The sequence below is a fragment of the Trachemys scripta genome, chromosome 17, assembly GCF_013100865.1.
Source record: "Trachemys scripta elegans isolate TJP31775 chromosome 17, CAS_Tse_1.0, whole genome shotgun sequence".
Lineage (NCBI taxonomy): Eukaryota > Metazoa > Chordata > Testudines > Emydidae > Trachemys > Trachemys scripta.
The window spans coordinates 24,564,752-24,579,419 of record NC_048314.1 but is presented as its reverse complement, the minus strand read 5'-3'; the positions used below and the strand labels follow the sequence as shown (position 1 = coordinate 24,579,419).

Genomic DNA, 14,668 nt, shown 5'->3' with positions numbered 1-14,668 from the left:
TCAATGCAGTTGTATGGAAGTGGTATCACTGTACCCCACTACAGGAAGTGCAACTGGCTAATCAACAGAACAGTGATATTAGCTATACACAAAGTGTTGTCAAATGCCCAAAGGAATAAAATGAAAAACATTAGCAAATCATTTCCCTCTAATGTTGGGGGAGAGGGGTCACTTGTTACAAAAGTAGGTACAAACTTTTCAGCTTCAGATGTGACTTTCGAAGTTGATAGTGTCCCTTTGAACAAATAAAGTTTTAAGTGAACTTTCAAAAATCTCAGCTGTTAAATGTGCATTGCTTTGAAGTGTGTAGTATTCCAGCACCTGAAGTGTGGAGTACAGTGAAAGAAAAGCCAGAGCTGATATGGGGTAAATTAGTGGACTGTTGATTTGCTTGAGTCTTAGAGAAGCAACTGTGTTATTTCTTTTCATTCTGTGGTAGTTGCAACCATTTTCACTGTCCAGATTGTCGTTGTCCATAGGAATGGAACATATGCAGTCTGCATAATTTAGAATTTACAGATCTCACTTAATTTTTTTTTTTTTTTTGGCAATGGCTACTGTCTGGAGAGAACAACAGTTTTGTCTGTTTAAAATGACAGAAATAAGCAAATAAGAAATAAAAGATGGAAGTCACTCATTGCCTGCGTTAAGATTTAAAAGGTCAGATGCACATATTTGATGTATTTGCACACTACAATATCCGTCTCTTGAAATGGAGCCAGAATAAGCTTTGTACCAGCAGAACTAGATAGTAAGCACAGGTTTTAAAATGTAAAATTCATTAAATTTGCTGATGTCTTTAAAGTTCAATAAAAAACTACAGCCGTGTTTAAACCACATCAGAATTTGTAGTTGCTCATTTAATAAGCACGTTGCCTGTACATAACCAATAATAACGAGCTGGATCATCTTGCAGTTAAAACCCACAGAAGGGTGCTAAGGGGGAGGTGCTGTTCCCAAGGAGCTCCTCGTGGAGTTCCTCCCCAGCATGGTAGAGTTGTTTTAAATCAAGGCGATTTAAATCAATGGCTGAATAAATTAAATTTTAATTTAAAATAATTTAAATCACTTGATTTTTTTTTTTTAAATAATGATTTCAGTCATGTTGAGACTTTGTGAAACTAATTTGAAATTATGTACTATTGCAACTTTAGATTAAAAGTTCTAATTAAATTATTGTTTTTTTTAAATGCAACTACAGGCAGGGTATCTTATTTGAATTTTACAAAACTGCTACAGGCAAAAAACAAAACATTGACAATTAAAATCCTGATCTGCTGCAAATACTTAAGCAGGAATGTAACTTTATTTCAATGGGACTACTCATGTACTTAAGTGTTTTCAGGATCAAGGGCTAAAATTTAATTTTTATTAAAAATTATCTTAGCGGCAAAAAAGTCATCATCATTCCAAAACAAAATTGCTTTGGTGTGAACAATGAAATGTTATCTAAGCTTTCAGCACATTAACAAGGTTATAGAGCAACAGAGAGTCCTGTGGCACCTTTAAGACTAACAGAAGTATTGGGAGCATAAGCTTTCGTGGGTAAGAACCTCACTTCTTCACATGCAAAAATCACTTCTTGCATCTGAAGAAGTGAGGTTCTTACCCACGAAAAGCTTATGCTCCCAATACTTCTGTTAGTCTCAAAGGTGCCACAGGACCCTCTGTTGCTTTTTACAGATTCAGACTAACAGGGCTACCCCTCTGATACTTAAGGTTATAGAGAAGTTTTTTAAACCCACAGGCCAAAATTTTCAAAAATAAACACCTAAAAGTAGGCTCCTAAATCCATATTTAGGCACCCCAGGGTGAGTTTTTTAAAAGCATCTAAGTGATTTAAGACCACATAGCCCACGGGCTTAGAACTTAAGTCTCCAAGGAAGGAGTATAGCCTGCTCAAATGGTTTCAAATGACTTGTGGAACTTCAATGTATTGGAAGGTGCTGGGCGGGGGGGGGGAGGGGTTGCAAATATACACAGGCTATTCATTTATCAGCTCTGTTTGAGGTTTGTTGTTCTCACAGTAGGGATGTTATTGAGGGCCCTGGACTTGTCTCTTTCGGCACAGATGAGCATTTTAAACGCGACACTTATTAGTAGACTAAATCTATATAGAATTTCAGATTTTACTAACAATTTGGAAATTAAAGAAACACATACAAAAAAATCTGCTAGTAACTGAAGACTATAAAATGGGAAGAAGGTAAATAACTAGCAACGAGTAAATAAAAATAAATAAAAAGTTTTGTATATTGATTTGTGATTTATTTATTTTTTGCCCGCTCCCTAATCTTTCTAATGGGGATGGGATGTAGCTGACACCCTTCCCCACCTGCAAAATGAATGTTGGTGCCTGCCCCAAGTTGCAGGGTCCCCGGATGCCTCTGTCTCCACAGTAGCTCTGTGCCCCGGCATCGCCACTCCTGCTAGTAGGCATGCCCTCTAACCATGGCTGCCCTAGGGACCCCTCTTCAGGAAAATTCCTACCACGGAGCGGGCTCTGCAGGAAAGGTGGTAGGTTGGAGGACGATGAGCCTCCTCCCCATCTCAACTCAGTGTGGACTTGCTAATCCAGTCCACTTGCCTGCATAGCTTTTGAATCCCACAGGGTCCTGGGAGTAGGGGAAAGTGCTGTGCAGGCGACTGACTTTTATCCCCACGATGCCCCAGAAGGGAGGGGGGGGTCAGCGCACAGATCTTGGGGACACAATCAAATCCAATAATAATAAATACTGCTTGCTCAGGGAGACTAGCCACAGTCAAAAGTAATGTTTTTCCTAGGATATTAGGTAGACCAATTAAGCAAGGTGGACCAGCTGCTCCAAATTTTATATGGTGTAATGAAACCAATCAACTCAAAGCAGTAACAGTTAAGGGATACTCTAATACATCCTAGCACTGGGTCTTCATTGAACAAGAAAACTCTAGAAATGTAGATATTGCCAGCTTCCTATGAATTAATTAAAAAAACAAACAAAAAAAACCCTGCACTCTAGAAATCTGTACCCAGTATTTGGGTTTGGGATCGACCTAAAAAAAAAGTTCTTTTCTGACCATTAAAAATACTCATTGTCGTTCATTTATTTTACAGTAGAAGACTTTTAAAGACTGGGAGAGTTACTGAATATATATGGCTGGCCAGTAGGTTCTAAAGAGACCTTTTTATTAAATCAAAACCATCCTTAATTGGCCAGTTCTTCCATGTTACCAGAACCTGCCAGTTAACTGTTAGTTTCTCTTGATGGCTTAGGAATTTGTTTTACACAGAAAGCTAACTTTAATAGAGATAGTGGCTTCTGGACTAACAGGAAATAAAACAAACAAAATCAGTAATTGCTATTAATCTTTGCTAACAACTTTTCCAATAAGCAAATGTGTGTGTGTTATTCAGTTGGACAAAGATTTGGGTTGACAAATTTCCCTAGAGAAATCTAATTTAAGATGGAAAAGATTATCAAAATTTGATAACTATAATTGAGAAATATTTTTGTAAACAAAAAGTAAAAAGATTATTTTTATGATAGTTAAAGGGATTTAGTTTAGATTCTACATCTTCTTTTCCTTTACTGTTGTTGTACTAATGCATATAATTGTATTCTTTTTTGTTTTGTCTCCCTTCTCACCTTAAAGTATTCTCAGTTGCTATTCTGTCAGTCTAGTGACTTGTAATGTTCATTAATACTGTATCACTTACTGGTGGAAAAAACTTGATGCTTCTGAGAAGCTTCATGATGAAACGTGGCATTTGATTTCAAGATCTTGCCCATATTGTATGTTGAATACATTCTCAGATGTTATGCAGTTCACTGAACAGACAGTTATGGACCCTCACCTGGGACCCCATTTCAGCAGGACATATTTGAGCAGAAACAGTTTGCAGAACTTTATACACTTAAACTCCTTGCCAAGGCAGACTCTCTTAGCCACTTGAGTTTGCTATAAATACCCAGTGGCAATGGTTGGAAGCAGCCCACGGTGTGTTTTATGTTCTTAGCTGAATGTAAGTGTCTTTGTGGTTATATAGAGTAGTAAATAATTGAGTTTGATTAGGGAGAGGGACCTCATTATGCCCCCACCTGTGCCCAGCTGGTAGGGGAGGGTCGAAATGAAGCCATTAGCTGTCTCTCTTACTGGCATCTCAAAGAGCTCAAATACATCTGTGTCTTATTTTCTTTTCTGGCACAATCAGTTGGGCAAGCTAAGCAGGCATGACCGAATTTGGCAAGTTCCAAGGACTCTGGCAAAGTTACACAAGGAGAAGTGGCTTCTAACTGCCCATTAGTCTAGCGAGTTATGTTTTTGGAAAATGTCTGTTATGGAAAGGAGTACTTTGTCCAATGTCAAACACTGCATTTTCAAACAATCAGCTTTGATGTCAATTTGAATTTGTCAGGTTGAGTCAAACAAAGCACTGCATTCATGTAAATGTGAGCTGTGTTAGCTGATGAAGTAATACCTGAAAGACTTACTTCAAATGATCCAAAGTTATTTAAAGTAATTCTGATACTACCCATTAGGATTTTCTTCTTCCTGAAAATTTTATTGTCACAGCTTGACACACTCTGACTAATGGCATTGTTCAGGAGTTAGTGATTCTGCTGCCATTTGGCTCCTAGATTAAATTTGGCATATAAGGCCTCTAGCCTGGAGCACGCTTTATTTTCCTGTTTAGTTCAAATTGCTTTGATCATTATGGATTCCTCTCCCTCCCTCCCCCCCCCCGCCCAAGTTACACTAGCTTTATACCTGAGAGATTCAGATTGGAAACAATCAAATCATATGACATCTTCCTTGTGGTGCACTTATGAATGCAATTCAGAGGTTATGGAAACTTACCCACAATAGTCCTATCCTCAGTTTTCATATCTGTACATATAACTTACAAAATGTATTTTATCACATATATAAAATGCAAATATATATAGGTTAGCTTAAAGTATTATCACAGTACGGCAATCAAACCCAAAAGCACACAAAAGTAACATGAGGTTTACTTTAGACCCACAAAAGCAAGGCATTTCAGAGGCAGAGCTAAAAACGTGGGCTGACAGAGTCATCATGATTCACATTATTGTGCACTTTAATCTAAAAAGTTACCCATCTTAAGTTAAGGACAGTGCATCAACTGGGATTTTTAGCATACTTTGATTTCACACTCTTCAGATGGAAAACATTATTGGTCATCACCAGTCGTTTTCAACCATGTCAGTGATTTTCTGCGGAAAACTTGTAAGTGCTATAGATTCCACCTCAGAATAGAACAAAAGTTGTTTCCACATGAGAGAAACACAGACAGTGCATGGAAAAGTTTGTGCTTAATATTGACGACAGAAGCCTTTCCTCTTTTTTTTTTTTAACGTTAATTTATTTACTTAAACTGAGCCCAAGACTAAGATACTATATAAATCCCCCGCTTCTTCCCCCCAAAATCAACATTCCAAGCTTTGAAGCTTTTGCCTTTTCTCTTGTTTTCATTTTCCTCTCCTGAACCTTGCCACCCTGGCTTCAGCGCTAAGGCTGTAAAGGAAGATGGAAAGCCAAGTTACCTCAGAATGATCACTATCATTAACATTCACGGGTGGTTCACTTATCATTCCTGACTGCACAGACATGGCAGCCGTTATGAAACGTCCACAGGTGTAGCACGATGATACATATTACATTGTGCCACAATGGATTTATGTATTCTGTAACAAAAGAAAAGTGTAATGAAAAAATACAGAAGGTAATCCTTTATTCCTCCACTGCACAATTTATCAGTAATGCCTGTGGATGATAAGTGCCAGGGATTTCCTTTGCTTGATTTAACCTTGTCACCCAGGTATGTTTTCGTAAAATGACAGAAAAATACAGGCTAAGGAATTTCTTTGACTCTGTTTTTTCTAAAGGTACTTTTAATTGATAGAATAGTCTCTCTTTGTCGGTCCGATGTTTTCTAGCAGCTAAAGATAAATGCATTGGTTTAAAATAATGGTATCGCACAACAGTGGGTTAGGTTAAAATGTATGTAATTTGAAAACCTGCTTAAACTTATGCTGGATAAGGCATAGCTTGTAATGAGGACACTTGATGTATGGTACCAATGTAGGAAATGACTGAGAACCTGGCAGGTAACCCTTGAAATGCGTTTCCCACCACGCTAGCACCTCACTACTCTGCACTAATGAGAGGGAAGGTCAATATGGATTGACAAAGTTTGCAGGCTACCGAGTGCTGGCGATAGGGATGAGCCCTGGCACCACCAGCCTAGTGTAAGTGATAGCACTGTTCCACAGCATTACAGAGTGCCAGGAGAAAGGGCAGGAGGTCTCATGCTTCTCTCTCCCTTTGGTGCATGGGAAACATGGCGTAACACACTGGCCTTGCCCCGAGATGACAGCAGAATCTCATTGTTCTGTGCCCAGATCTACTTTCAATGCAGATTAGAGGTTTTACTGTGTACTACCATGTGGTATTGAGATTCTGCTGTGTATTGTCAGAGGAGCAATGTTCTTTTATTTAACTAAAACAAAGCAAGAAAATACTAGTAAGTCTGAACTCCGATTTGGCATTTCAAACACCTTTGGCATTATTCCATAGCAAATATCCAAAAGTTTACAAATGTGGGGTGCACTTTACATTTCATTTCTCTTGCCAAGGTCTCACTTACTGAATAGCTCACTAAATATAGTAAAACATGGAGGTTTCTCTTTTTTTGCTTTGATCAGTAAAATAAACTTTTAAAGATTGTTCTGGGATGGGATCCAGCTTCTGAGGCAAAGAATGGCTGTGGTTCAGACATGATTTAGTAAGAGAATGTTCAGTAAAATTAGTTGGACAGTTCTCAGGCCAGCTGCTCCATAGGAAAGGTTTGACCAAGTTAAAATGGACTGAAACACCAGCAGGATCAACAACAGCTTTTCCTTTTTAACGGCTGAAGTGACAAGAATTAAAAGTCTGTTTTCCATTTTGGGGAGTTCCAGAGACGTCTTAGCATTAGCAAACCCAAATTAGGTCATCAGTGCTCAGTTGCCATTGTTTGTTTCACTCCCAGCAGGCAGCTTGACTTATTCTTCGCTTAGATTGAAGGCCTTAGTTTGCTTATGAGAAAACACATTGAAAGCATTTTTTAAGTCCGCAAGGCTGGTCAGGTTCCTGTTTGACCATATTAGTTTTTGTTTTTATTTTGAACTTATTTTTCCTCATTTTTTTTTAATGTTTTAGTTTGCCTGGAAGTTCTGTACTGTAGAATGTTCTATGAAGTATCTAGGAACAGCAGACCCCTCATTCAGGACAGAGTTCTGTTCATCAGCCTTGATGCTTTAAAATGCTCTCCACACTCCTCCTGGAACATATCAGTAGCACACATCAGATAACTTGGAAATGTAAAAGAAACAAAGAGTTTCCATTACTAGAACTGTAGTGTTTTGACATGTACACTGCTTCCATATGCCAGCTTTTAACCAGAAAAACCACAAAGCTTTCCTCAGTAGATCAGTCAAGACTAGAGAAAACTGTAAGAAACTCAAGGGATCTAACAGAACTAGATGAATGGGCTGCATGATGGCACGTAAAATTTAGTGTGGACAACTGTAATGTGTATTGAAAGGAATAGTTTGAACTAGTCATGTGCATTGCAGGGTTCTGAATTTAGTGAAAATCCCTGCTCAGTGTGTGGCAGCAATCAAAAAAGCAAACAATGTCTGGCTGTTTTAAGACTGAAAATTGTATGATGTCATCATAGAAATGGGTTGTACTCCCTCATTTTGAGCACTGTGTTCACTTCTGATCACTCCGTCTCAAAAATATACAGCACAAATAGAAGGGTAACAAACAAACTTGAAGAGGCATGAAAAGAGGATAGACTGAAAAGATAGGAATGTTTAGTTTAGAGAGGATAGTTCTGTAAAATAATGAATGGTACAGAGAAGGTAAATGTATTGCTCCTGTTTACACTGTCTCATAACACCAGAACAAGGGGAAGGGGAAATGAAATTGGGAGGCAATTAAAAGGAAATAGTTTTACATAACACACAATTCTGAAACTCACTGCCACAGGGCTTCACTGAGGCCAAGAGCCTTGTAGAATTCAAAAGAGACTTAGACATTTTATATGGATAATGAGAACATTCACCGAAGCAATTTTTAAATTTTATCTAATGTATAATGGATATGAACCCACATGCTTCAGTGCATAAGCCATCAAATAACTGCCTTGATTTAGGAAGAACTTCCCCTAAATTGGTAGATTATCCCATAATTATCCACTGTAGGGTTTCTTGCTCCTCCTCTTCAGCATCTGGTACTGGCCACTGTCAGAGACAGGGTACTGGTCTAGGTGGCCTGCTGATCTAATCTAATATGTTAATTTCGATGTAACGGCTATATTTCCCCACCTCCACCCCATGCTCGTAGGGTCATGTGGGAAAGGAAACAGTAGGTGTCCACATGTGTTATGTTTATTGTAAGACCAGTGTATGTGGATTCCAAAATTGAGGAACCTGTATCATTATAAACTTGTGCATGCTCACATCATTGTCGATAGCACTAATAGTGCAGCTGATGGTTGGGGTTGAGAAATAACATGTGACAAGAGCTCAAGTTGTCAGTGATCCTTCTAGGATATTTCCCAGCATGGGATAGGGCTGAGACAGTAATCTGAACTAAACTTCTTCCCAGAGTTAGGGTCATCCTATAACATTCAGTTTGGTCCTCTTTATAATGATGTAAGTGTATTGATTGGATTGTTGTTGACTGCCAGTTAGTTTTAAAATATTCCAGCCTGATGCTGTTCATCTAGAATTTTGTTTCCTGATTAAAATATTGAAATAGCCACATAGTGAGAGAGCCCCGCCTCCTCCTGTCTAAATTGCCTTGTGAAATATAATTTCTTCCTTACAGTGCAGCCCTTTCCCTGTGTGTGCCCAACATCTCTAAAATTTCCTTCAGTGACATCTGCTGACATGAACAGAGATTGACTGCAAGGTCCAATGGGCAAAATTTACTGACTGATCAGCCAGGCACCTCTTTTATTACACCATCATCTTCTCCACTTCACCAGTGGATGGCACTCTCAGTACCCCATTTGTCCATTTCTCCGATGACCATCTCGAGGCCAATTACCATACTTCGTCCCTGCACAAAATGCCTTTCTGAGCTGAGGGCCAGACCAACTAACCTGTTTTCATGATCCTCTCTTTCAGATTTATGCCACAATGCTCACAAGAAACAAGTCAACAAAGCCATTCATTTTATTTAATATAATGCTGTGCCCTAGTTTTTCCCTCCTTACTATTTTGTTGCACCTTGATTGCATCCTGTATGAAAATGAGATTGCAAGCTGTTTGGGGTAGGGGCCAGTTCTTTTTATGTATTCTGCAAAGCACCTAACACGCTTTACTAATAATGAGAAATAAAGGAGTTCTGCTGGTGTGTTTGCTCATTTTCCTTGTGTAAGGACAAACACAAAGTGATCTGAAATGAAGATGATAAATTAGGAAAACCCTTGCAGCATACCCTGAGCTTTGTCACTTTTCTCCTTTGTTGTCCCCAACTTGCTCATCAGAGCTTGCTTAGCTTCTCTCGTCGTGTCACGAGTATGCAAATCTTTCTGTTTAGTTCATTAGTATACCTAGTACATGTTTTGCTCACTACACTTATGTGCGGTGAGGATTGCAATAAACTGTCCTATGGTTTGTAATAACAAGGTGTGTGTGTGTCTTGCAGAAATGCTGCTCATGGATTCTCACTTATTCAGGTGGACAGTATGAAGGTCACCATGAAGGACATCTTACAAAAGGCCTTAAAGCGGAGGAAGGGATCACAGAGGGGTTCAGGTGGGATACATATTTTGCTCTCTGTAAAGAGATGTTTTGCCATAAGTAACTCCCTCTCCCCTTCCCTCCCCCCGAAATCTGTTTTCTTGTGACTGTCATGCAAAATGCTAATTTTTGTTCAGTTGGTATGGTGATTTTCAGCACAGCTCCAAAGCTGCTCTGTTCACAGGTGGGTACAGAAAGAAAACAAACTTTTCAGATACTACTGAAAAACGCTGACAGTGGGAGAATTGTATAATGTTTCCTGCAAAAGCCATATAGTCAGTATCCGTAATGTTTGTTTATTATGACAAAGCCACTTGCATTAAACACCAGTCACTGATAGCCTGAAATGAACTGGAAACATGATCATGCCTTTGCTTGTTAGACTTCATATACTTTTCATTTAGGTCAGAACCAGGTATTTAATGTGATTTAAAAGAAATTCTAAAAAATACAGCAGATTATAACAGAATAATTGACTTCCTGCAATATTATCAAAATATTGTTGCCCTGACAAATAGCTTAGACATATTGACATTAAAACAGAAGAAAATATGTAATAATCTCACTGGATTGCAAAGCAATGCCTTTCATGATTATCACATACATATTAGTAGAGAGATTTTGAAAGTACAAGGCTGAGAAATCTGTCCAGCAAGAAATAATTAATGTGAGAAATTGCACTGAGTCTTGTCACGCCACAGAGAACGTTAATATAAACCCGTCTATAGACTAGGTAGAGATAAGTATCTGGTCTTTGTAAATGAATGAAACCTCCTTATATAACCCTTAGTTTTAAGTATGTGATAATAAAATAAACCCTTTTCTGTTTAGAAAAAATAGTTCGGTGCAGTTTTTTTAAACGCGTGTATAATCTGTCATGGATTTAATTAGCTATCTTCAGATGAAAGCTGAAGTTTTAATAAAAGTTAGAAGAGATAACACAGTGAAGGACACGGATGAGCTGTCTCAAGGCCATATTCCAAGGGAACGATAAGAGCTGTAAAAAATGGCAGAGGAGAGCAATTGAAAATCTGATTCTCGTAAAAAAAGAGAGAGAGAGATGCTGGTAGGGGCGGTTGTAGATGAGACCTGCTAGCTTCTGCAAGCAATTTGGCCGCTTGCCAGGAGTCATTGTTCACCCTCAGCTGTGGCGGCTTGGTCCAGATGTGCCAACTGCACGTTTCTGCTTTTGCCAGCTGACTGCGCCGTTTGATAACCAGCTCTCTGGATGCCCATCACTGGCCGCAGAGATAGAATTAAATGATGATGATCTTCCCACAAGTTGGGAGAGGAAACAATGCATATAAATCTTGATTTCATCTCAGCGTGAGAAGTCTTTATCCATCATCACTCATAATGAACAAGTCGTTAGCCGCGATGAATGGTGTTCTGGGTTTTTTTTCAAACATCTCTTTTGTTCACTTTTTGGGTGACTTTTATGTATTTCTTGGGGGTCAAATTTCTCTCCTGATAGGAGGATGGTTAGCTTAATCTTTCAGTTGCTATCCTACCTTGTGTATTAAGTGCTGCTCTTTTTTCTATTTGAAATCTGCTTTTTCTTTAATTCTGCTACTTATGTTCAGTAGTTGTAGAAAGGGAGTTTTTTCCTTTAAGACTTTGATTCTGTTGTCATATCATCTCTGCACATAAATTGTTGTAAAGCTTATACCTACTTAGTTGTATATTGCAAAATACTATACTGTTCTGAAATAGGTATATTTAAATTTCTGAGGCTTGGGAAGTACATACGAAATAGTCTGTGCATTTTTTTTATAAATGTAACTTTTATCCATGTGACCGGCACACCACCTCATCCAGTATGTTTGATTATGTCAGCTGTCCTGTCTAAAATAAGCCCTGATTCTGGAAATACTTATGTACATGCTAAATTTTAATCACATAAATAGTCCAATTGACATCAATACAACTTTAAAGTTAAGCATGTGCATAAGTATTTCCAGAATCAGAGCCTAGGATTGTAAACTTCATGAAGCAGATCCTCATTCTCTCTCTCGTATAGTGTTTGAGCTCGATAAATAAGCAAAATTATTTATTTTGATATATTTTTAACATGTAGTCATGTATCTATCCTGTGTTAAAATCACTATAATACAACATTATAACTTATTTTTATATATACACCTCTACCCCGATATAATGCGACCCGATATAACACGAATTCGGATATAACGCGGTAAAGCAGTGCTCCGGGGGGGGGCGGGGCTGCGCACTCCGGCGGATCAAAGCAAGTTCGCTATAACACGGTTTCACCTATAACACGGTAAGATTTTTTGGCTCCCGAGGACAGCATTATATCGAGGTAGAGGTTTATCGTTGTACTTCCATCCCTGCACAACACTGCAACTCATCAGCTGGCAGATTTCTCTTTGTTGCCTATATAGTCTTTGAAATAGCTTTGTATTGGAAAATATCAGCCATGTTCTCTGACTGAGTCTCTTGCACTTCCCACTTGATCAGAAACAAGTCATTCGTGGTCACTGTGCTGTTATTAGCAAAAAGGAAGGAGAAGGCAGCTAAGATTACATGACAGTAGAACTCAGAAGGCTTTTGGGATCAGCTAAAATGCAGTAGAGAGAGATTTAGAATTTGCTCTTTCTTTCACACCAGGTTTTTCAGTTTGAGTGAATGTAGCTCTGATATTTTCTCTTGGAGACACAGAATAAATGGAATTTAATCTCATAAACTATCAACACAGTAAGAGCCTGTGTATATGTGTATTAGTTCATTCTTAAAGACTAGATTGTGATGTCTGTTTTCAGTAAAAGTTGGTGAAAGAATTTAATTTAGGAAAAGAATATCCCCTCTGGTTCAACGAACAGCTCCTTTCAATTTAATCCCTTATTTTAAAAAGGTTTTTACTTTTTGAAATATTGCCATGAAAATTTATCTAAAACTTTGATTTATAGTATTGCAATTGTTTCATAAAACTGGAACTCCAGGTGAACTTTTCTTTGTTTTCTGTTTGCATACAGACCTACAGTGCAGTCTTCATAGGACAATGTACTCAGTTTATCAATTTAATGCTAAGGTTTAACTCATTTTTAAGTTCCTTATAAAAAGTTTCTCTAACTTTTTATCTCATTACTGACATACATGACATTTCAAATCATCCTGCATTTGTGAAAAGGTGGAAAGTTTGGTGGCACCTTTCAGGTGGGGGAGAGATTGTTGAACGGTTGTAATGTGACCACGGAGTGGACGTTCCAATGACCGCAGAGTTAAGTACAGTCCCTGAATTAGTTTTCTGTGATTTTTTTGTTTGTTTGTTTCTCTTGGTAATTTGAAGAATACTTTTATTACCCATTTAGTACAAATATTCCTGGATTTTGCTAGCTGTAGTTATTAATCTGTAATGTGCAGGTGGGCGGTGGGGTTTAATGCATTAGTTCATGAAAATCTCTCTGCCTAGGTCACCTCTGTGAATCAATGACCTTCTGAGCTGCTCCATTTTTGACTTTTGTTTAAAAATACCATTACCAGCCTTGTCACTACCAACCTTTACCAACCTCATGAAGCATGAGGTTGATAATGACAGATAGAGTTTGTAGTGACAAATGGTAGCTCAGATTTCAGCTTTATGAAAGTTCTATTTTAATATATGCACTGATATTAACACAGAAGTATATGAATCACATCTATAAAAATGTTATGAACACATTTATTTCAAATTACGTTTGCTAATGAGACTAAAGCTGAATAAGACTTTGGCCTCCAATTTAATTGTGAGATATTTTAGTGTATGAAAACATGGGTCAATAAATGGATATATATGTGGGTAATGACCTTTATTTCATGGAAAATAATCTGAAAGAAATGGAAAAACATTTTAATTATATTGGAATAGATCTTTCTAAAATCTGTCATTCATCAAAATGTAGCTGTTATGAAAATACTTGCATGAGAAGACAGAGTATGGTGACTAAGTGGTGGCCTTTCTAAAGTTCTTTATAAAAATGTGCTTTTAGTAAAAGAAATAAAAGCTGTATATAGTCTTTTTTCAAAGACGGTGATAGCTTCTAACCACAATAAAACTAGTAAAAATGCATACATTGACTCAGTTTATGGGTTTATTTTAAAAGAAGAAAAAACAACCTGGTTTTCACTTTTGATTTATTTTATAGCACCCTAGGTGCTAGGCATTTGACAAAATAAAGGACTAGCCCCTGACCCAAAGATGTTGCAGGCTAATCAGAATGTGCACTTTTGTCTTATTAAATGAAGGTATTGACAAATTTAATAGTAAACAAAAATTCAGGCCTGTTTAAGAGACATACAACCCATGTAATACGGATTTAAGGCTTCAACTGTGTCTGTCACATCTCTGTATGCCTCTTGTTCATTTCATCACGTTAGGCTGTTCTGGGCCTTACTGTTAGAGAAAGTTGTGTACTGAAGAATCATAAAGCACCCAGTAGGATTTCCTTAATATTTTTCATTTAAGCATAGAAGGAAAACACCAAAGAATTTAGAGATCAAAACAGCCACCTGTCCAGTTTAGAAACCAGCACAACCCTCCCCTCCAGTCTCGAGTTTCTCATGTACACAGCTCTTTCTCTAGATTGATTTAAACATAGGTCTAGGCCTAGAACAATAGTTGAAAACTTTTGCTCCTTAACATGGTTCTAGTTCAGTGCTGCCCAGACTTTTCCTGTTGTGCTCCCCCCTTACCAGTAATGGAATCTATGTACACCCCCCATCCCTGCACAACTGGCTCAGCAGAGGAACTTGGGCTGAAGGTAGAGTTGAGGACTGAACTGGAGATGGGGTGGAGCTGGCCTGTGGGCAGAGAGGGAATGAGAGCAGAGCTGGACTGGAGGTGGAGCGGGGTTGGGGCTGGTGGCAGA

At 38.2% G+C, this 14,668-nt stretch overlaps 1 protein-coding gene across 3 annotated transcripts in view; it reads left to right on the top strand.

The window, feature by feature from the left end:
- The window catches only part of MAPKAP1 (MAPK associated protein 1), a 161,162-nt gene that overhangs the window by 84,738 nt on the left and 61,756 nt on the right, over positions 1 to 14,668 (top strand). For all 3 annotated transcript variants that reach the window (XM_034793652.1, XM_034793651.1, XM_034793653.1), the window contains exon 7: positions 9,709 to 9,818. In XM_034793652.1, coding sequence (XP_034649543.1) covers positions 9,709 to 9,818 — 110 coding nt within the window. The remainder of the gene's footprint in view (positions 1 to 9,708; positions 9,819 to 14,668) is intronic.